The sequence below is a fragment of the Centruroides vittatus genome, unplaced genomic scaffold (genome assembly GCF_030686945.1).
Source record: "Centruroides vittatus isolate TY-2023 unplaced genomic scaffold, ASM3068694v2 scaffold_324, whole genome shotgun sequence".
NCBI classification, from domain to species: domain Eukaryota; kingdom Metazoa; phylum Arthropoda; class Arachnida; order Scorpiones; family Buthidae; genus Centruroides; species Centruroides vittatus.
Window position 1 is genome coordinate 2916446 of NW_027122701.1, and position 24691 is coordinate 2941136.

Below are 24691 nucleotides of genomic sequence, written 5' to 3' on the forward strand. Positions count from 1 at the left end.
CTTCCCGCAGCACCACAGAGCCCCCTCCGTGCTTCACTGTAGGAACCAGACAGTCAACATGAAATGTCTCTGCTGGTGTTTGCCAGATGAACACACGTCCAGTGGTCTGAAATAATGTAAATGATGATTCATCAGACCAGATGACCTGTTCCCATTGCAGTTGTGTCCAGTTTCGGTGGTCTCGGCACCACTGTTGTCGCTTCATAGCATTCTGCGGTGACACTAATGGCTTTGGGATGGCTACTCGGCCATGAATGTTTGCAGCATGGAGCTCCCGTTGAATAGTTTTGGTGGATACGGGGTTCTGGAGATGGGTGTTCATCTCTGAGGTTATCTGTGGCAGTGTAGTCTTATGTTTTCGGGCGACTATCCTCGTCAATGCTCGTCTATCCCGGTCAGTCAACTTTGACTTTCGCCCACTGTTCTGCTTCGCAGAGGACACCTTTCCCAGTTTTGTATAGACTGTCATAACCCTTGACACAGTGGACCTTGAAACACTCATAAGGTTGGCTGTTCTGGACACCGACACTCCAGCGAGGCGAGCTCCAATAATCATGCCTCTTTGCACATCGGACAGGTCGGACATAATGGCGCTTTGCTGGGAACAGAATTTTTTCATGCAACTGTCACATTGCCAAATGCTCGACTGATACCTTCCTTTTCACCCCCACTGGATGGCAGAATGTTGCGAGACGTGGTGGGGCTGTATTGGATGGTCGAAGTACAACACATTTCGAAAGGGGTGTTCCTATTATTTTGTCCTATACCTGTAGGTTCCCCAACGTTTAACCTATAATCTATCTTGCATTTTTACTTGTTTTAGGCTAGCTGTTTCTATTAGGTCTTATTTTTACTGTTCTTCTCAAAACATTTGTAATATTGAACAATTTTTACATTTTGACTTATTACATTTTAAATGCTTACTAGTAAATAGTAAGCATTTAAAATGCTTACTAGTAAATATAAGCATTTTAAATGCTTTATTTTAACTTAACGAACGTACCCATTGTAAGCATTTACATGTGTAATGCTTACAATGGGTACGTTCGTTAAGTCGAACAAGTTAAATGCATTAGTAACGAATTGTTCCAAAAGTAGTAGTCTTGCTCAGTGCACATGCTCCGCAGTGATGATGATTTCAATGAAACTAACGAAGCTCACGAAGGAAAGAGTTAGTTTACTTTGTTAAGAAAAGTTGTTACGATATCGATGTTTCTAAATCTACTCAAGTGTTTAAATTGTGAATTAAAAGGTGAAATGATTGAAATAACTGTCCACCCGAAGCAATCTAAGAAAAATATTTCAGATAAGGCTGCACTAGCAACATTCATATCTTCGATTTTAGAAACAGCCATTTAGTTACAAACGAATTGTTCAAAAAGTCTAACAAAACAAGAATAACGATGACGTCATTCTCCTTTAACTCAACGAATGTACCCTATATAACTAGTAGCCTGGGATGCCCCCTAGTGGGCATTCTAGCAGCATTACAATTCCTATGAGGCACATTTGATGCACTTAATATATGAAAGTTTGATGCACTTAATATATATAAATGTATACAATTCTTCATCTTAAAAACTAAACTTAAAGAATCAATATACACAAACAGCAAACAGTATTTCTATATTAGAAAGTAAAGATATTCTTTATTCAAAAGTTTTACCTTCCGGGAGTCCACTATATAATTTTCAAAACTATTTTAAAACTATCTGTTTTTTCGTTATTTGCTCCCTAGTGCACATTACAGGCATTCTGTGACAATAATAAATTCCTATTACAAATATACTGTTATTGGCCAAATGAATAATAATAATTTATATTATTAATTTAAATGTTTGAAATATGACATATGATAGGTGTGCCTCTAGTGCCCGTTTTTGGCATAATGTTACACGGACAGACATGCGTTCAATGGGTTATATATATAATATGCAACCTTCTCTTGATCTGTAACATATTTTTAAATTTTTACAAAATTTAAGAAAATTCTTAAAGTAGACAATACATAAGTGTTTTCTCACTGTCCTTTTGCACACATGAGGAAAGTAATAGTTCCATGGTGGAGTCGACCTTTCATTTGAAATTGCTAGGACAAATAAAAGTTTTTATTAAATATCCTTTTGATATGTAATTTTCTTGTTTTTTTTCTGCACAATTGTTTGTTATATGTGTGTTTTTTCTTTTGTTACTACTTTTAAGTGTCTTTTTTTATTGTTCTTTGTATAGAACAAAAAAAATTTTTGTTCTAAATTTTGATTTAAATATTTGTATTCTATACAAGGAACGTTTCTGTTCCGTTTTTGTTTTTTGACCTGATGATGGCCTGTTAATCGGGCTGAAAACGTTTGTTTTTCAATTATATATTTTTCTCAGCAACAAATTAAGGTGTTTTATTTCTATGGACAAGTGTTACCAAAACTGGATGATTAATGATCGGGAGAAAGTTTATTCCAAATTATTTTTCCAGTGTGATATTTTGCATAATAAAACCTCTTATTAGAAATAAACTCCAGAATTTTTATTGCTCTAGGATTATTTAACAATTTCTACAATTAATTTTCAAATAGCTGTTGTTCGAAAACTTTTGTCCACAAGTTGTAGTATCGCACTGTATTGTGATTGTTTCAAACCTATTAGTCAACAAGCTATTACTAAACTTTCCTCTCTAAAATGATATACCTGGTGTTTCTTGGAATTAAACAGCATAGAATGTGAAGAGAAGAATACAAGAATAGAACAAAGTATGTTCTAGAAATAAGTTTTCTAAAAAAGTTCACTTTTACTCACACTCACTCTCTATTATCTTCAGAAAGGATTTATAAATAAACTCCATATTGAATTTAGATACATTAATGAAATACTCATTGCCATAAAAATTAGCACACCAAGATGATGTATTGCTGTGAAGCTTGGTATGCAGATAAGTCTTAAGCAGATATGGAAATTATTACACAATGATCCATCACATTATAAATTTAAAGCCTTAGCCTATAAAAAAAAGCATACAAAGGCATCTTGTCTGTAGTTTACCTGTTGTAGAGGGACACTGTATCACTAGAGATACTTTTACATCACAATCAAAGACCATGTAAACAACTGAGTTTGAGAGGGAAAGGATTGTCAGAATGAGAGAAGCCAGATGGTTATCTCATTGAATAGCCCACCACCTAGGCCATTCTGACATCACTGTGAGATGATGTTTGGACCAGTGGATGAAAGAGAGCTCACCATGCGTAGTGTACAGGTTAGGATGTCTTCAACTGACCACTAGCCTGAGAGGACCGCTGGTCCTCCGACAAGCACACATACAGCCAACCATATTGTTGTCTGTCATCATTATAGACCCTGTGCCTTTCTGTACCATTTTGAGGTGCTTGGATGAGGAACATTTAGTATTGCAGTGGCCATTACATGTGCTGGCATTGACATCTGCTTGGAGTGGTGTTGCTCTCAATGCAATTGGAATGGAATCTGGTCATCTACAGTGACAAATTCAGATTCTGTTTGGGAACTGATGATGGCCATGTTTGTGTCTGGAGGCCCTGTGGTAAACACCTCAATCCGGCCTATGCTTTGGAGTGACACTCTGCCCCCACAGCTGGGGTGCGTGCCATCACGTACGACAGCCAGTCACCTCTAGTAGTGATCCAAGGGACGATGACAGCTCAATGGTATGTTAGTGATAATCCTGTAGCCACATGTGTTGCATCTCATGGCAGGGCTGCCAAGAGCCATTTTCCAGCAGAACAATGCTTGACCATACACTGAAAGGGTGTCACAGGACTACCTCTTCCACATTGCCATGCTTTCCTCGTGTGCCAGGTCCTAATTTGTCACTGATTGAACATGTCTGGGATCACTTAGGATGCCAAGTTGGACAGCCTAAGAGTTTGGTTGAACTAGATGATTGCTTGCAACTTCTGTGGACTGAGATGTCACAGGACACCATATGACACCTATATCACATCGTGTATTGACCTCCTTTTCTTTGTGGTTTTTTCTACAATAAAGGATTCTTTTGCTTTCATTCTGTAATCACTTACTTATATCACCGTTACACTCAAATGTTTGATTCTGACAACTACTACTTGGTGCAATAAGTTTTATGTCAATGAGTGTATTTCACTATTGAAGGGAATTTGAAACTAGGAATGTTTTGGGTCTGATGTAAAACAATGTGTAAATGTGAAACCTATAAACAGTGCTCCACTATGTATATAAATATAATTTTTGATATGTTATCTGAAAGATTCTTGGTGTTATAATTTCCACCAAATAAAACAAATTGCTTATATTACAATCTGTAACTAATAATATATTGTCTTGGTTTTCTTATGTTCCATTAGTTAACTGGAAGATAATTGATTAAATTTATCTAAAGGGTTTAAAATTAATCTAGAATCTAAATAGAAGACTAATGTTTTAAATGAAAAAAATCTGAATGTTAAAGTTCTATAGAGAATAGAAAAGATGATTTGGATGGAAGATCAAAAGAATACAATAGATGACTTTAAGGGTTGTCATTTTCTAAACAAGTTCAGTGTCATGATCCTGTATTTAATACAGAATTTCTTTGTTTTGGACAATCTCATTAAAATTAGCTTCTTCACAACAGTTAAAAATGCATTCTTACTGGCAGTTTTTGATCTGTTTTGCTGTTGACTTTTACCCAGGTCCATTGTCATTATTGTACTTGCCTGCAATATGTTTATCATTCATAATTTGGTTTTCCCAATTTTGACAATTGCTGCTTTTAAAGTTCTTACCATGTTGCACTAGAAATCATTCCTGATTAATAATGCTGCATGTAATTTACATTAATGTGATTGTCCTTGCATTTTATAGCTCAAAAGTTTCAGAAACTTGTAACAACTTGTTTCCTGGTCTATTAAACAATATCTTCGAGCATAGTCTTTCCTTATTATGGATATATTGGTATTGATTTAACATTCTTTTGTGCAGAATTGTGATGCCTAATGGTAGCAAGATAACTTATTCCAAGATAAATTTATCTTAGAATAGGTTGCCATAAGTTCAAAACCAGAAATTGGGACTTTGTAAGGATTGTTATAACATTTGATGGATACCCAGCATTAGATAGGCAATAACTACTCTGGAAGATAAATGAATAATTCTAATAAAACTAATTTTATTGAATTGTCAATTATTGAACATTATTTTATCTGTTGAACCAATCTTGTTTGATTTATATACCGTATTTTACGGACTATAAGACGCACTTTTTTCTTCAAAAAATTGCCTCCAAAATTAAGATGCGTCTTATAGTCCGTAAAATACGGTATTTCAAATAAGTTTTTGTTAGAAAAAAACAGCTATTCCCATTGTGGATATGGCCAAATCCATAATGGACATAATGTTCCAGAAGTTAGCAAAAATATACTATTCTTTTTTGTAATTAAGAGAAATATGTTTATTAAAGCAATCAATAATTTAGTTCCAATCAATAATTAATTAACAATCACAATTAAAAGTACTGTATTATGCATTAATATTAGCACTTTCAAAACCTTTTTATTTCCAGTAAAATATAATATTTACTTGCACGAATGAACGTTTTCGTATCTCTATCAAGATCTGCTTTAGGTTCGATAATATTCTACTAATGGAATGCCCAGAGTTCAAAATTGTAAAATTTTGATAAAGATAGCATTAATATTAATTTCAGTTAAATGAGGGCATGTTCTTTTTACAGTGTCTATTGTCATCTCAGCTGTTTTGTTGTTCTTGATCAGAAGTATCAGCAGCATTTTCATATTTATTTTTATCAAAAAAATTTTTTGTGGATGATGAAATAAAACTTTGTTGTTAATTGAAAATTTGTTCTAGTGAGTTGTTTGTTCAGTCGAGTACCAAGTGACTTTTTTCCAGAATTTGTGTTCGAGTACTGAGATAGACACCACAATTGCTGTAAATAATCGGGCTATATTTTGGAAATAATAATTATGAATCTAACCCGATTATTTATGGCAATTGTGGTGTCTATTTGCTGGCATCTGGTTGAGTACTAAGATACTGCTGTATTTTGTTTGTCATTTTTACGAATGAAGTAAACATTTATAGGTAAGTAATACCTACGATTAAAAAAAAGTATAACAACACTTACTTAAAACTGTTTAAATAAACTTTACTAAATATGAAGATCAACCTATAAAAAGAAAACACAGTGACAGTCTTAAGGGTAAAAGTCTGAAAAGAAACAATCACACTTGATGATAGGAAAGTTAGTGCATTTTTTTCCTTCCTTGTTCTATCAATTTTCATTAAAGTAAACCTGACCAAAAGCACAAAATAACTTGAAAATTTCAATATTCTAAAATTCATGAGAAGTTTAACGAAGTTTACACTTAAAAATTGTGAAAGTTTGTACAGAGGATTTCTAAATTCATGTTAGTGAAATGGGATGTTATGTTGTATGAGAGATAGTCCCAGTTTTCAAACTGTGTTGTAGGAATACTGTGCTGTACGAGGCAGTGTTGTGGAGTTGGAGTTGCCAGAGTTGGTAAAATTCGTTCAACTCCAGCGACTCCAACCTCAAACTTTACTATTGGTAAAATGTGAAGTAAGAAGAATACTTTTTAATTAATTAATATATAAAGAAATTTCTTAGAAAACAGATATTGATAAATTTAGATATCAAAATATTAATCCATGAAGGTCATTTCATAGCAAAATGTTATGTATAGCTCATGCAACATGCATGAGCTATGCATAACGTACTTTAAGAAAATAGCTTTTATTAATTTAAGGCCCACCAGTGGCCAGGTGGATAAATCCACTGAACACTTGTAATTAGTTGTGGGATTGTGCCTGGAAAATAAACATTTATGGTATTGCTTTGAAGTGCCAAGCTTATCTTTGCTTCCAAGAAAAAATTTGAATTTTGTTTTGGGTACCATAATTTTTACTTAAAGCAATATTTTTTACATCTTAGATGTTTTACTTTAGATAGCAATTGTTTTTGACTAATTTGACTAAATTTTTTATTTTCCTTCTGTTGGTTTCAAGTTATTTATGACTATTATAGCTTTTATAACATGGTCCTAAAATAGTCGATAGAAAAACAATGAAAAAAGTAAAACCAAGATCAGAACCTAACTTCAACAAACTAAGAGAGGAAGAGAGAACTGCAAAATGTAATTAAGGATTGTTTCAGCTAATTATTTATCGGTTTTAGTCAACCATTGGTAGGAAATTAACTATTTCTAGTGTAGCCGGATTGGGAGAAACTATTTTATGGATCAATTCATTATGTCATTCATCAAATTATTTTTTGAATTTTATTGTATTTAATTTTTCTTCTTGAAAATAATTAAATTTAAATTAATTTTTCATAATGAACTAAGGGGTTATTAAGATTGGCTATTTTGGTGTAGTGTGTTTATATACTCAAGTTTTTCCAAGGTAAATTCATTATATCCATTTTTTGATTCTGGCCATCAATTTTAGTATGATGTTTTATACAGAAATTTTAGATAAAAATATTTGGCTACCCAGTGATGTCTATTATATAAGGAATTGCAGTGTGGCATTGTAAAAGAGGGTAAGGTTGGAGTCAGACTTTGTTTACTGACTCCACCACAGGTATGAGGGATACCTGTATATGTAAAATTCACTAATGACACTTGTTAAAACATTTAATTATGAAATTTAGAAGAAATAACTTATTTCTTCTATAAGTTTTTCTATACATGTATCCCTTGTTTAATGCAGAATTTGATTAATGGTGCAAAATTAATTGCAACGATCTTTTTATATATGCAGCAAGAGTTTTAATTAATGTGCTTTAAATTTACCATGCAAAAACAGCACGAAAGCTGTTTTCTGGCTGAAAGTTGTAAACATTACATCATTCCTCCCACATAACAACACTCCAAGAGCCTGCTAGCCTGCCAGTTACTTTGTTGTCAGCATTAAAAATGGGTATTACAAGCTCCAGTTGTTCTATTGTACAGTAGATCCCCCCCCTATAACACGGTAGATACTAGGGTTTGTCATTTCCCGGTCTTTTGCTTGTCCTGGGATTCCGGAATAAAAGTGAACTGGATCCTGGGACAAAATTAATTACACCTATCCCTTGTTTTACACGGTACTTTTTTTTACACGTTTTCGCTTTTACACGGTTTAAAAAATAAATGTAGAAAATAAACTGGCTATGATCAAAAGGAACAATTTTAAACTCTAATCTACATTTATATTCCAATCCACCTTAATTATATGTTATAGTTGATATTTAGGATACTAGGTGACAGTTTTATTTCAATCTGTCAAATAGTAACCGATAAACCGATATAGGGTACTCCCCCATACGCACGAAGTTGCATTCATTGCACATAGTTTTAAACCAGAAAATTTTAATTTTTCATATTCATAAGTAACAAACGATTATATTATTTTTAATTACATTTTTTACATTACATTACACAATTACATTACATTTTTATGAATCTTTCAGATTTTATTTTTTGTTCCTTTGTACTTTGTATTTAATTAATAAAAGAATATATTTTTTTTTGCCTTTCAATATTTTTGTTTGATTTATGTACCTTTAAAAAATTGAAAAAAATTCATAATTAATAAACAACGAAATTATGCGTTTTTTGCATACTTTTCGATTTACACAGTTTTACATTCAAAAAGATACAAATTCGATTTAAACGTTTTTCTCAGGAACCTATCTTCCATGTAAATTGAGGGATAGGTGTATTTTTAAGATATACAAAATATCATGAAATCAAATAATATAATAATTTATTGTTTTTTAAAGTAATTTAATACATTCTGCAACCTCTAAAATCATATTAATAATGCTGTGTAAGATATATATTAAAAATTACCTTTGAATTACATAGAAATTTTCACAAATAGAAAAAATTTATTAAAGTTTGCTGGAAACTGCATACAACAACAAAAAATGACTTTGAATTGAATTGAAAATTTAAAGAAAAATGAATTTAGATCAAACTTTTAACTTAGAAGGTAATTTTTTATTTTTTTAAATAAAATATTATACAAAATATTGTAAATTTTTATAAGATTTTAAAAAGCAAAGATGGTCAACACTCCGATCACTCGATCTAATTCTAATTTTAGTAATGAAAAGTCTTGCTACCGAAAATGCCTTTTCCAATTCAATTGATGTGATTGGAATTGTGTTTAATGCATTTAAGAGAAGACAAATATTATGTGTTTTTCACCTGTATCCTGAAAGATTTCTAGTTCGTTTTTGAGATTGTAGTACTTCTTTTGTTCCCTAGTATTCTTGATTTGTCTACCTCGACTACTTTAATAGAAACATCATAGCCCAATAATTCGGCAGTTCGTTTGTCTTTAATAATCAGATTATGAAGAAAAACTTCACACTTGCTGACTTTATACTTGTTTGTATCCTTGCCCAATTTGCATAACTTTGCATTACGCAGTCATTGAAGCTACTGGGCGTGGTTAAAAATTAAGACAGCATAAGCACAATTATTCCAGATAATACAGGTTCTGACAAGTAAAGAATTTTGAGAGTCCTGCCACAAATAAGCTATGTATTGTTTATTGACCATTTGTGACGTGCCATAACGAGCAAAAATTAAAAAAACTAATAAGTAGGTTTAAAATTAATAAATACAAATGTATTCTGACAGTTTGAGTTAATTATACTTTCTATTTGCAAAATTTCCTCAACCTTAATGTAAAATAAGGAAAAAAGTGAATTTTTAAGAAATTTGCGGGATTTCCCGGGTTAAAAAAACAACCGGGATCCCAGAATCCCGTTTGAGAAACCCTAGTAGATACGTTCCGTGTTATATGAATCAGTGTTGTATGAGTCACTTAAATACATGAGCCAATCACAGTCCGACACGTGTGCAGTTTAGGGGCTATGGCTGAAAGGTTTTCTTCCATAAAATTAATCGAATCTAGACTAATTTGACTCAACATTTCCAAATCACTTATAATTTTTTGGGAATAATCCATATAAACTATGCTATAAACAAAAAATTGTAGGATTACTTATCGAGCGTGCACCATTCGACGACGCCATTGCTTAATCTTGTTTTCGTTGCGGAGTGGCTCATCGAATGGCAGGTGCATGTTTCCTGATCAGCGAATTTTTAGAGAAAAATAACTTAACTTTGGAGACATCATTAATAAAAATATAATTTTTATGGCCGTTGAATAATAATTGTTTTTTAGTAGGTCCAGTGGTCGTTTAAATTCAACGGTTTGTACAATATTTGCTATTGGTCCAGATTCGATCAATCCTGTCGTGATATGAGTTGTCGATGACATTTTACCATGTTATACAAGTCTCTTTTGATGTGTTATACGAACACGATTGCAGTTTTTTTGCCGTGTTATACAAATGTGTTATATGAACCTGTGTTATAGGGGGGTCTACTGTATTTACAAAGTTTGTAAATTTTAGTCCATTGATTGAAGCATGCTAGTTTGCCAAGGTCTAGTCATTTTCCTAATTGAATTTATGTTTATAAGAAAAAACTAACACTGTTCAGCAATTCTTTAAATTTTTTTTCTAGCTACAGTAACTAATACAGAAATAAGCATTTATTATACTTTGCATTCATTTTTCTATTTTTCCTAAGTGTAGAGACCATAGAAACAAATTTATTAATATAGTAAAGCAATCATGGACAAATTAATTTTTTATTATAGTTCATTAATGCAATTTTGATATAAGCAGCAACATTGAGGGATTAATTAATTGTATTAATCAAGGGATACCTGTATCTGCTTTTGTCTCAATTTGAATGTGTAAATTTTTATTAACTTAATATTTTTTTCCATTCATTTATTAATTTATATTTGTTCTTAACACACAATTTTAGGAGTATAAATAAGGAAATTGCACAAATCAATAATTGAAGAAAATATATATTTTTTTAAGTACTATTATTTTATATTATAATTTGTGTAAAAGTATTTCTCTGGCCATTACTGTCAATTTCATTTTAACCCTGAATTACAAGGATATCCTGAAGATCACTTATCTGATAACTTTACCTTATGTCTATTAAATTTTCAACTTTCATTCCTCTCATTTGTTGTGAAACATAATTTAAATGATAAACTTGAATAATAATTGCTTAATCATACTATATACTGATTCCTGCCTGAATTAAATAGTTTTGGAAATAAAATTTGAGTGAATTCAGAAAATGAAAAAAGAAAAAATCATTTCAAAATACTTTATTATTATTGCAAATGATTTATAATAAATTCTGACAAGTAAGGTACGTCCCATAAATATAGGTCCACCGAATGAAATTAAGCTTATAAAAAAAAAACTGTGCAAAGAAATGAAGTAGTAATTAAATGTTAACATAATTATTACATAAATTACATTCCAATAAATCTTTATTACTTAAAATAGAATAAATAACTTATACAGTAAGTTTTCAATTTTTTTAATATCCCATAAATATAGGTCCAGTATGAAATTTTTTTTAAATTACCAAAATTGATGTAATTAATACATATTTATTACACCAGAGACCTACTTAACTAATTGTAAATGGCAGCATAATTTGAAACTGATTAACATTGTTTTGTGACTTTGCATATGCCAAGAGACTTAAACATAGAAAAGGGGCTAATTATGGCCTGGAAGGAATCTGAACTATCGAACAGACAAATTGTAATAAAACTGAAAAGATTTTGTAATTAACAATTTCATACATCTAGGAGATAAAATGCTCCAAAGAACGGTCTTCAAAAGTAAATCCATGAACAAAATGTTCTGTTTTAAAAGAAATTGGTAATACATCATCTATACGTCAGATTGCTGTAAGACCTGATATTCTGGTATCCAAATAAGCAGTTTCCAGATTTATGAAAAATTCAGACTAATTTCTCTACAAGAAAAGCATATTCATCCCTGTCTTAACAAATGCACACAAGTGGAAGAGGTTGTCATGGGCCAAAGAAAGGATGGGATTGGAAAGAGGAATGAAAAAGAATTATATGGAGTGATGAAAAAAGTTTAATTTGGATATAACAAGTTGGATGGTGGTATTATTAGCACAATTTAAGACAGGAAGAAGAAATATATTCAAGACATCAACCAGGTGGCAGTTCTGTGATATGGGCATCGTTCAGATGGAATAGAAAGTCTAATGTGGCATTCATGCATGGCAGAATGAATGCAAATGACTATCAAGAAATGCTGGAGACATCTCCTACCATTTGCTGAGAAAATAGGCCAAAAATGGATCTACTAACAGGACAATGCCTCTTGGGAAATGCTTGCTAGAGCTGTGTGTGCAGGAGGCAAACAATACTCCTCAGTACATGAATTGAAGAATATTAGCTAAATGAGAGGAAATTTAAGAAAAACACCTGCAAACTTTAATTCAGATTAATACATAATTGTGTATGTATGTAATTTGATTTTGGTTCATGGAGGTTACATTGAGCATTAGGAAATTTTTTGTTTTACTGTTTTTTTCATACTGGACCTATATTTATGGGACACTAAAAATTGAAAAATTACTGTGGAAATTATTTATTAAATTTTAAATATTTTTGTTGAAATGTAATTGTTATATGATGATTATGTTAACAATTACTTCATTTCTTTAAGCAGTTTTTTTAAAAGCTTAATTTTTCTAGGTGGACCTATATTTATAGGACGCACCTTACAAGTAATGTGTTAATTTACAGTTTATTAATTGTATTTATAAGATTTTAAATTTAAATATGAAAAACTTATGGAATTTACTTTTTACAGTTTACAGAAAAAATACTATTCTCTTTGATGGAATATTTGAAAACAACTGGAGAATACTGCAGGGCACAGCACAAATAAACTATCTGTGAGTGTACATAGTATATCATCCTGGCTAACTGTCCTGCCATTTTGACACATTCTTCATATTATCCATATGGGGTAAATTACACTATACTTTTGGCATTAGTTTGTTTGGCATCAACTTGGTGTCTAAAGGTTGGTGTAAAGAAAACAGTAAGACAGAAGAAAGGTGTACCTTATTTATTTCTTTCACTGGCAAGAAGCATATCTACAAACGGGAAGGAATTGCTCAGTTAACTTTTTTTTTCAGCAGTGAAATTAACTATAAAGATTAAATAAGTTTACTTCAGGGATATTAATCTTTGGTGGTTGACTGACCATCTTAATTGCTGTTTGCTTTATACAAGGAATGACAACAATGAAACAGAAGACAATGCGTCCAGCACCGTCCGAGATAACTTACAAAAATATGCGGTTCCTGATTATGGACCGCCCTACTGATGCAACTGTACCTGCCTTCTTAGAGGTATGTTTATTATAAGAATTTACTAGTTTTTAAATCAATTATTTAATTTTTTTGTTAGTTAATCTGTTAATGATGCAATCCTATTCTACAATAACTGCATAAAAATAACTGGTCTTATTACTAATTGGATATGCATAACAGTATTGTTATATAACTTTAATAGTTTCCTACAAAAAACTTAGTTATATAACAATAAATAAAATCAAATACTGTATTTACTTGCATATAAGACGAGGTTTTTATTCATTTATCACAGGATCAAATTCTTAGGTCATCCTATATGCATGAGTGAAGGATTCTTTGCATTTTTGCAAATAATTTTAGTGAATAACGTACCCTGAGAACCTATATCCGGTGTGTGACGAAAAAAACAAAAGAAAAAGTTCACCACAAACGTTTTTGATAGGGTTTCTCATTTCCCAGTCTTTTGTTTGTCCCGGGATTCCGGGATAAAAGTGAACTGTTTCCTGGGATCCCAGGATAGATAGAATTATTTTTAAGATATACAAAATATTTCAAAATCAAATGATATAATTATTTTTCATTTTTTAAAGTAATTTAATACATTCCGCAACCTCCAAAATCATATTAATAATGCTGTGTAAGATATATATTAAAAATTACCTTTGAATTAAGTAGAAATTTTCACAAATAGAAAAAATTTATTAAAGTTTGTTGGAAAATGCTTACATGAAAAATGCCTTTTGAATTGAGCTGAAAATTTAAAGAAAAAAATGAACTTAGATCAAACTTCTAAGTTAGAAGGTAATTTTCGTTATTTAAATAAAACACAATACAAAATATTATTGTAAATTTTTATTATAAGATTTTAAATAGCAAGGATGGTCAATACTCCGATCACTTGATCTGGTTCTTATTTAACTAATGAAAAGTCCTGCTACCAAGAATGTCCTTTCCGATTCAATCCATGTCGGTGGAATCATCTTTAATGCATTTAAGAGAAGATGGATGTTATGTGTTTTTTCTCCTGTAGCCTGGAAGATTTCTAGTTCGTTTTCAAGATTGTAGTACTACTTATGCTCTAGAGTGGTGTTTCTCAACCTCTAACAAATCATCACCTCCCTTCAATAAAACCATTACGTAGTATTGCCCCCTTTACTTCGAAACAAGTTTTGTCAATTGGCTAATCAGGACCCCCGAATATTATAATTTCTGCCACGTGACAGAAAAGGGTTAAAAGTGGAAGGAAGAAGGATTATAGGAATGCTATTTGTTTAATTATTGTATGATATAATAAGATATCTAATTATTCTTAATATAATGTTTTACTATATTGCCCCCGAAAATTGTTTTTTGCCCCCCAAAATATAAATTGTTACTAATTGCCCCCAACATGGAAAAATTGCTCCCGTTGAGAAACACTGCTCTAGAGTAATCTTGATTTGTCTACCTCGGCTGCTTTAATAGAAACATCAAGCTTATAGCTTGTTAATTCGGCAGTTTGTTTATCTTTAATAATCAGGTTTATGAAGAAAAACTTCATAGTTGCAGACTTCGTACTCATTTGTATCCTTGTCCAATTTGCACAATCTGGTGTTATGCAGTTATTGAAGCTATTGGGCATGGTTAAAAATTAAGACAGCATAAGCACAATTATTTCAGATAATACAGGTTCTGACAAGTAAAGAATTTTGAGAGTCCTGCCATAAATAAGCTACGTTTTGATTATTGACCATTTGTGACATTCCATAATGAACAAAAATTTAAAAAAACTAATAAGTAGGTTTAAAATTAATAAATACAAACTAATTCTGATAGTTTGAGTTAATTATACTTTCTATTTGCAAAATTTCTTCAACTGTAACACAAAATAAGAAAAAAGTAAATTTTTAATAAGTTTGTGGAATTTCCCGGGATATTTCTCGGGTTAAAAAAACAACCAGGATCCCATTTGAGAAATGCTAGTTTTCGAACTGTTCTGAGTTCTTTAGGTGTTAAATGGAATTTCTGATGGAACGTGGAACATACAGATTATGAAAATTTGAAAAAACATTCAAATCCGTTATGCAAGCCGTGAATGTGTATTTGTAAGGCTGACAGATCTTGACATTTAAAGATTTAAAGATCCATCAACATCTAGCAGGCTACTGACAAAACCAACTTAGGGCAGATGAGCTTTGCCTGGTTAATAATTAAAGGCTGCCATGATGTCAGGATCAGCGGCGTAACTGGCGAGAGCGGTAGTATTTTTGGGTGTACTATAGATTACTCCCTATGGAATTTCAGGACTTTGATTATATATTTGAACTCGGGACGGAGACGAGTTCAACGGTACGCTATTTTTGGACCGGAGACGAAAAATAAAAAAGTTATCACACTTTTAAGTTACCATACTTTTTTAATGCTCTCATGCAGACGGCACCGTAGTTGCTAGTATTGCCATCTTGCGGTAAAGTCTGCAAACCGTGATGTCGGACTACGGTCATCTCCCGGAGCATTAAACATGCGATACGAGAGTGGAGAGAGCGACGCGACTTCCAATCATCGCGCGATCGCCATTTTGGTTAATGTTACTTATGGCAGCGAACATGGCTGCCCGACTGACCTCTCGTATGGGAGCCACCACACGCCGCCATGTGCTAAACTAGTGATTGATTCACGGTAGTTCTTGAACAAAGTAAAAAAGGGGGAAACGTCTACTAAAGGCAATTTTAACAGCAAGTACGCGACTCCCGATTGCGATAGCGAGGCCGACTTAGCGGAGAGCGACGCGACTCCCTATCATTGCGCGATTGCCGGAAAAAAGTATGATAACTTTTTTATTTTTTGTCTCCGGTCCAAAAGTAGAGTATCGTTGAACTCGTCTCGGTCCCCTGAGTTCAGATATATACCCAAACACACAAAATTCCATAGGGAGTAATCTATAGTATACCCGTATTTTTTGCATGATGTATGTCCGCTATGTGCTCCTGTGATCTGACTCCCAAGGAGCGTTTCGTCAATCCGATATAAAATATAAATGAGGTCCCTATCAAATCTGTTGTCCTTAATGGGGATACTGTACACACCAGGGTGTCTGTTCTGGTTGGGGGGGTCTTTCCCATTGTGGAGGATGTCAAAGATGGGCGGACATCTCCTGAATGCGATCTGAACACTGTGTGTCTTGGCGATCTCGATACATATAGCGTTTTTACGTATGAATTATATGTGATAGGGACCCATTCTACAATGCTGGGATGGTTGTCGCTCTGCATGTCAGTTGCGTTGGTGCATTGCAAGCGTGTGTGGTGATAGCATTCAATCAATTTATGGGTACTCATGTGCGGAGGCAACACGCTGTATAGGCAATAGTTCAGCGGCAAGAGCTTGTACAGTAGATGAATTAGTAAATGTCCTCCTAATTAAAGTGTTGTATGCTGTGATCTTATATGGAAAAGGGTCACATGACCTGACAGGTATGTAGGTGGACGTGGCATGGATGAAATGCTTAACCCTGGTCTGGAACTTGTCGATCAGACTTATGTCTGTGCTATCGCATTGGGTCAGTATGACATAATCCAGCAATTGCAGTTTATAAGTGTCACATTTCATAAGGACCAGGGATTTGGTTTTGTCGGCCCTGACTAGGATGATGTCATTCTGTAGCATCCAACGAGAAGTATGATGCAGTTTTCCCCTAAATTCTACTACTTTGGTGGCTCCTTGGTTTTCTTAATTTTGAGGGTTTCCATCCAGCTGTAATACTTTTGTCTATCAGACATGCCCTGCAATAGGAGCTCCCAAGTCCAGAATGAGATTCCTTGTTTCTGCCTTAGGAGGGGGTGGTCCATATGTCAACACATCTACGATGTAATCCTGTAGCCTTATGTTATCCCAGACCAAAAATGGGAAGGAGGGGTGTTTGGAACACTTGGGAACTTTAACATAAAATCCACTGGAATGTTTTGTGGTACTGTCTCTTCAGGTTGACAGTGAGTGATATCATGAATTCTTACCAGCTTGGCGTTCTCACGTACTAAGATTTCAGAGTCAAGTAGGAATGAGTTTTCGTTTTCTACAAGTTTTGCCAATAGAGAATAAATTTGCTTCTTGGATAACAAATGGCTCCGTTCAAGACATCAGCTTCACCTTCTTAAAAGAGAGGGTCACTGCCAGGTGGGAGACAAATATGAAAAAAAAAAAGACATTGGCAATACTCCATTCTTTTTACAATCCATCAGGAATTTGAGTTGGGCTCTAGCCTTTGTTAGGCTTAAGAGTGTTCTAAAGTATATTTTAGCCGGCATTGCTAAATAGTAAACAACAACAACACAACATCAGGTTGTATTAATGTACCCTGAGAACCTGTATCTGGTGTGTGACGGAAAAAAAAGCCAAAAGAAAATCACCACAAACGTTTTTGAACTGCTCTGAGTTCTTCTTCAGGTGTTAAATAGAATTTCTGATGGAACATAGAATATACAGATTATGAAAATTTGAAAAAACATTCGAATCTGTCATGTAAGTCACGCATGTGTATTCGTAAGGCTGACAGATCTTAACACTTAAAGATTGGCGCCCATCAACGCCTACCAGGCTACTGACAAAACCAACTCCTCATTATAATTGATGCACGTGGAGTTGAGGATCGATTTATATATGTGAATGGCCTCTAACTATTTTAGGTGTTCCGCGCAGGACAAAGTCCGGATGAACTTCGCCTGGTTAAAGGCTGCCACAATATGTTGTTGCCTAGTCCTGGCTCAGCCCAGTTTTATGAAAAAATTTGAAACATTTCAAAATAAATTTATAATTTAGAAAAATGAAAAAAAATCATTGTCAAATCACCAGGCCTAGCAACATTACCTATATGTAAATTTTATTTTCTGGTTGTTACAGTATATAACATAAAGAATGTTGATCAGTCAAATTTTGATCCCTTTTTTTCATGTCATAACTCAAATAGGGTCAGACTTAATGAAAATCTTATTTATTACAGTGGGTGATCAGTTAACGAACAAATCTGATAACGAACACTTTCATAAAAGATTTTTGTTTGGATTACGAACACCTCACAGAACAAACAGAAGCAGCGGTGTAAAATAATGAATACCGATTGGTCTTTCCTTGTCTTCAGGCAACAATTCAAAACTTTGGAACACGGGAGACGTTGACATCGACACTCAACCTGGTATATACTGATCGGATAGTATTCCTTTGAACTTTGAAACACTTCCTTGTAATTTCAGCCTTTTTATTTTTCTGACAGAAACAATTCTTTTATAGTATTTGCGAGACTGTCAGGTGGACACTCGTTAAGTTTCGCGTCAGTTTTCATTTTCAAAAGATGAGAGTATAATAGCAAAGGTAGAGAGTGGACAGAAGATGTCTGATGCTGCTGGGCAGTACGGCTTGAACAGGTCTACAGTAGGCCGCAGTTCAATCTTATCTAAGAAAGATACAGTATAATTAAGAAGATTCAAACAGATTAAGGAGTAACAAAAATCACATCTGAGAAATAAAGAACATTGAAAAAGCTCATAATGGAACCTGAAACAGATATGATGACAGAACACCACCAAGAAACTCTGCGAGATGAAAAAGAGGATTAATGCTGATATCTGCTATTAAAGATCTTTTGAAGAAGTGGGAGGATGTCAGAACAATGGTCTTAGAATGGCATCCAAACCAGGTTGAGGTTAATAGGCTTGGGGATGTCTACAATTACAATGCTATTAATTACTTCTGAAAAATCCTGAAGAGAGAGAGAAGTAATTGACATTGGACAGATTCTTTAACTCCCACAAATGGAAAAAACATGACTAATTAAAAATGCAAGACTGTGTATATATTATTTTTATTATTACATATAAATAAGAAACTCGTCTCTATCCTCAAAATGAAGTCTTTTGCCTTTTCATAATAGTGATGGGACAATACTAAAATTTCTCCCAATTTCAATACAATTCAGATTCTTTTGAATACTTCCTAAAGTTTATTTTACTTTGAAAAAATTAATGGTTTACATTATGAGCATGTTACATTCAATAATTAATAAACATCAAGCTTAAGAATAGAAAATGATTGATTCTGACTTTCTCAATCTTTCAAAAGAAACCTGAAAATTCCATTTTGTATTTTGATATGCATGCTTTTATTGTGTACTACAAAATAAATTTTTTACTCTTATTTCAGATAGTTAATATTGCAACACTTCCCTCAAAGAAATTACAGCTACAGTAGAGAACCGAAAATGGGAATCAATTGGGGACTGGGGTTGTTCAGATTAGTAATTTGTTCCAATTACCGATTATGCACGAAAAAATACATTAACCTGTCCAATGTTCAAATTTTTCTCCGTTGCGTGTCGCTTCGTGTTGAATTTTCGTTGATTTTAAGCCTAACGAAAATTTTTATAATAATAATCGAGGCTATCGTATCGTTAAAAATTATTTCTGCTTTTTGTACAAACAAAATAAATATATTGAAGAATATAAAAACATGAAAATTATACTTTAGAAGTAAATTTAGTATGAAAAACGTTCGATTCAGCACGACACAGTCCGACTGAAAATCGTGCCGATTACCGGGGTTCCGATTTACGAGTCTCTACTGTAATTTCATTTTACTCAAAGAACTATCTCATCATGTCATTTAGGGTCACCATCTTTGAAAATTGCTTCATTGGATGATGCAATGGCTAGGGAAGGGGAAGTTAAATGAGAAGACATACTTTTTTTTATTTTTTAAGTTTTGCACAATTGACATGCCTTGCAAATGCTTTAATTCCATTGTATTTAACACTAAATGAGGTTCAGCAAATGATGCAATGAGCTTGAACAATCATCAAGAGTTAACCAATTTTTGAATTCATTCACTTGAGCCATGAATGTCTAGACTGACTCATCTTGAAAAATCAATTTTTAAAACTCAAAACAGAGTAAACTTAGTGGAAACAAGTATTTTTACTTAGAATCACACATCACATTTTGAAAATTTAACATATTACAGCATCTCTGAATCATAACAAACTTTTATAATTATAATGAGTCACAATATTCTTGTGGATATAAATTATATTTATTTTTTGGGATTTTTTTAAAACTAAAAGTTGATAACAAATAAAGTAAGAAATTGTTCATAAGCTTCAAAGATAGCCAAATTTAGAGTTTGAAACATGCTACTGGAATAATGTAAACTTTCATTGGTCCATGGTGACTTTTGTCACTACTAAATTGTTTTGAATTGGTATCCATCCCCATTGCAAGGACCAGTAATTAGAACCTTCACTCTCATGAAGTAAATAGCACCTTTGTTGTTTATCAAAAATTGATTTATTTTAGATAATGCTTTTAAAAATTGAAAATAAATGAAATAGATCATTACTGGAGATATGTGTTTTATTAATATAAAAAAATTAAAAATTATCAGGCAAAATTAAAAAAAATAACAGTTTGGCTTCCTTACCAGAAAATGATTTCATTTGAGACCACTTATTGAGTTGAGTAATGCAGAAAAACTGGTTTGACTCTGAGAGGTTGTGTGAAATCATCCAGTCTTTGTAGGAAGAGGGAATAAAGGTTTGTAAGAAGACAAAAATGCAAACTTCTTAGAAGCAGATTTTAATCATTGTTCTGAGGTATAAAAATAGTATAAACAAATCAAATTAATTATTAATAAATTGCTTTTTTTAATTTCTTGCTATCAAATAAAAAATGTATACATTTTTAACCACTTCCACTTAAGAAGCTTCTATAGCCAAAGTGTTGCATGTTGAGACCCTAGATTTTTCAGAATTTCCTTTTTGGTCACTTTAGGAAGCTACACACCAAATTTGAGCAAAATATGAGTTGGTCAGATGGAACTTTATGACATGGAATGACTCATATTTAAAGAGATGAAAGTACACTTGATATCAGATTGTATTGAATGAGACAATAAAAGAACAAGCTTTGATAATAGATTTTATTGAGTGAAGATGACACTATAGTTATCAACTAACTAGTAAAAAATTTGGGATTATAAAAGTTAGCAGCAGAAGTAACATGAGATTTTCAAAATTTTTTCCCCGTTTTATTAATAAGGAAAGTACGTAGTAATTTGTGGAAGGACTTAGCATTCATGTGATGGCAATCAAGTGATATATTTTTGCCACTATGATTTGAATACTGTGTAAAAATAAATACTACTACAGGATGTGGTATGAGGAATGTGACTATTTTTTTCAGATCTATTGTGCAAAACTAGGGTCAGTTTTAGAACAAAATCATTCACAGAAAAAACAGTAGTATAGAGAAATTTATTAATTATTGCTTACTTCTTAAAAAAATTTGTCAAGTGGCATCCACAAAGAATGTTCTTGCAATCTGAATTGGAAGTTATCCAGGATTTGATGCAATAAAGCAGTGTTTCTCAAACTTTTTGGACCGCGACCCCCCCTTCTGCACTTAAAAATTTCAAAGGACCCCCGAAGAATAAGTATGTGTCAAAAAACATCCCGGAGGGAGGGGGTTAGGCTCGTATTTAAATATTTATATTATTTATATGTGCAATTTATTTAAGTAAAAATTATTTTATATATTTTTTATTTCTATTATTTCTAAACATGAATCCATAGTAAATTTATAAAATATTTGAAAAAATTGATCTGGCATCAATTTTTCAGCGATCCCCCCCCAAATATTTTTCACGACCCCCACTTTGAGAATCACTGCAATAAAGGAGTATCAATAGTTCAAATTTTGTCAGTGATGTCTTGCTTCAAAATAATGAGTTTGTTGGCATACACTCTCTAGACTTCTTGGTGGCCGGGCAATATCTCCAAATCAGATAAATGAGTCTGGAAAACAATTGCAAAAATTGATTCATAAGCTTCATGCACTTGTTGGAATCAAATGATGCTATCATGCTCAACAGACATCTCCACCATTGCCATTATTTCTTGATGTAACTTAACTGTGACAGTCACACTGCAGTTATGTTCCTCAAAAAAATATGGATAAATTATGCCAAAGGCAGATATACCACACTGTGACACACTCACTATGCATTGATTGTACATGCATCTGCATGGGCTATTCATCATTCTGCTTATCCATGTACAGTACTCAAACAGAAATGTGTATTATATGACACAACAAATTTGTTCTGACTATCTGGATCAGCATTCAAAATGTTACTGAATTGCCATAAAAGTCCAGTTGAACAGTTTTGTCTGTCATATCGTGCACTAACTGAATTTCATACAGATGAAAGAGGTCAGAGTGCAGAATATGCTGAAGACTAGTGCCAGATTTATATAAGGGCGTTTGGAGCCAGTGCCCAGGGCCCCACAAAACTGTTTAAACAATTTTTTTTTACTATATATTTAACTTTACACCAGTAAAATTTATATATATGCAGTAGTTAACTTGCAGATAAAGCGCACAAATGTTTTATATAATTTTTATAAGTTTGCTTTATTTAATTTAAATGTGTTATGTTTAATGTCTATATTTTATAAAATAAAGTGTTGTTTAATTAAATTTTATATGAATTTATAAGAATGATTTAAGCTTTAACACCTTTACAATAATAAGTAAAATTTTTGAAAACATGTTTAAGTACAGTATTTTGTATAAATTTTCTAAATTATCAAATTTGCCTACTCTTAAAGGGGGCCCCACCTTATTTGTGTCATTGGCCTCTGATAGTCTTCAGCAGTGCCGGATTTAACAGTCTGTTGTGTGTAATGCAGTAGAATGACTTCTAGCAGAGTGAGTGAGACTTTGCTGCACTGCTTACTGAACCCTCTTGATAATCTCTGGAGGGAAGACTATTGGTGCAGGACCAGTAAATTGATCTCAAACACTGCTGCTGTTATCAAATCTTTCCACCCACCTCAATATTGTTATGGAAAGAAATTTGTCCATATTGTGCCTCATTAAAATTAAACTGAAATCTCTGGAACCGGATTATTGATTTTCATTCAATGAATGCCTTTACAGCAGGCCTGGCCAACCTGCGGGCCGCATGAGGCCCGTCACGTTAAATTGTGTGGCCCGCTAAGCGATATTATATATCTATTAAAACTTTTGTTTCCCATTATGTGTATCCCAAAACAATTAAATAAATGAAAATTTGCACGTGTCATTGTTATAATGCGCAAGTGTGAGTACGAACTCATGGTATAACAATAAAATCTTATTCATTTTGTATTTGTTTTACTTTTTCAAAAGCATGTTTGCCTAAATTGTGGCCCACCATAATGTTACGCGTGATCAAAGTGACCCGCGAAACAATTTGGGTTGGCCAGGCCTGCTTTACAGAGAACATGTATTCATTCATTGACTAGTTTTTTGTTGTTTGAAGACAGAGCACTAACTGGTCATTTTGATGGTCACAAAGCACAGTACATTTCACCACAACACACTCTGCCCATACAGTATGTATAGCATTGTTTTGAATGAGTTGCCCTAGTAATAAAGTCTGCATTCAAACACAGGACAAATATATCTTGGTCTTGTCTGAAATCAGCTTTAGGTTCTTGCTGTAGAGAAACTGTTTTACCAATCTACACTTTCCATTAATTGCCATTGTGTTCAAATTAAGTTGAGTATAAGTAGGTTAGAAGAATACTGACAAGGCGAGGGTCAGGTCTCCGATTTGTATGAAACTTAGTGAGCTTGTACCTCCTAACACAAAAAGCTCTTTGTCCAAATAACAGGACCCATTTCTCAAGCATTTCTGAAAAACGGGTCTCTGAAAATTGAGTGTTTAGCTTGTAAGTCTGGAAGTTTCACATTTTCAAACAGGGATAGCCGAGTGAATAAGATACTAGGCACCAGAGCTACGAGATATAGGTTTAATTCTTCACAATTTTAGTTTTTTTTGTGTGTAACATAATTTCAATATTTTACTATATCATTATCATTATTCCTCACATTTAAAGCTAATAGTATTGAAATATATAGTGAAAAAGAAGTCTTTGTAGATTTAACTCATGTCATTAAATAAGATTTTATTTTTTTATATTTAATTTCAGATATTTTTGCTTGTGATTACATACTATGTCACCACAAGTATGTAATTTAGACATAAAGTGCACGTGAACATATGGCCCTCTCTTTGTGAGTAGAATATAGTTCAGAAAGGGTCTGGTTTCCAAATCACACCATGACTGCTGACAATTTCTGACTGCTGCTATGACAGATGGAATCAACTGGTTTATTGAAAGATATTGGTTTATTCAGCTCAATTTTTAGAACAATCTGAATCTAATTCTGTGTGTACCATCCTTGTAATCTACTTTATTGGACAATAACCCTTTTGCAGTCTTAAGAAAAACCTTTGCAAATGTACATTTTGACTAGCACCTTGGAAATTTTGACTGAATAACTTTAATACATGAAATCACTGATTTTCAGAGATAAATGTAAGCAATGAAAATAAATATCCATAATTAA

At 32.9% G+C, this 24691-nt stretch overlaps 1 protein-coding gene across 2 annotated transcripts in view; it reads left to right on the top strand.

The window, feature by feature from the left end:
• PRL-1 (PRL-1 phosphatase) overlaps positions 1-24691 on the top strand; it is a 64544-nt gene that overhangs the window by 22382 nt on the left and 17471 nt on the right. Inside the window, exons 2-3 of one of the 2 annotated variants that reach the window (XM_067286032.1) lie at positions 12643-12674; positions 12761-13307. In XM_067286032.1, coding sequence (XP_067142133.1) covers positions 13191-13307 — 117 coding nt within the window. In that variant the 5' untranslated portion in view covers positions 12643-12674; positions 12761-13190. The remainder of the gene's footprint in view (positions 1-12642; positions 12675-12760; positions 13308-24691) is intronic. The other variant, XM_067286030.1, reaches the window with a different exon arrangement.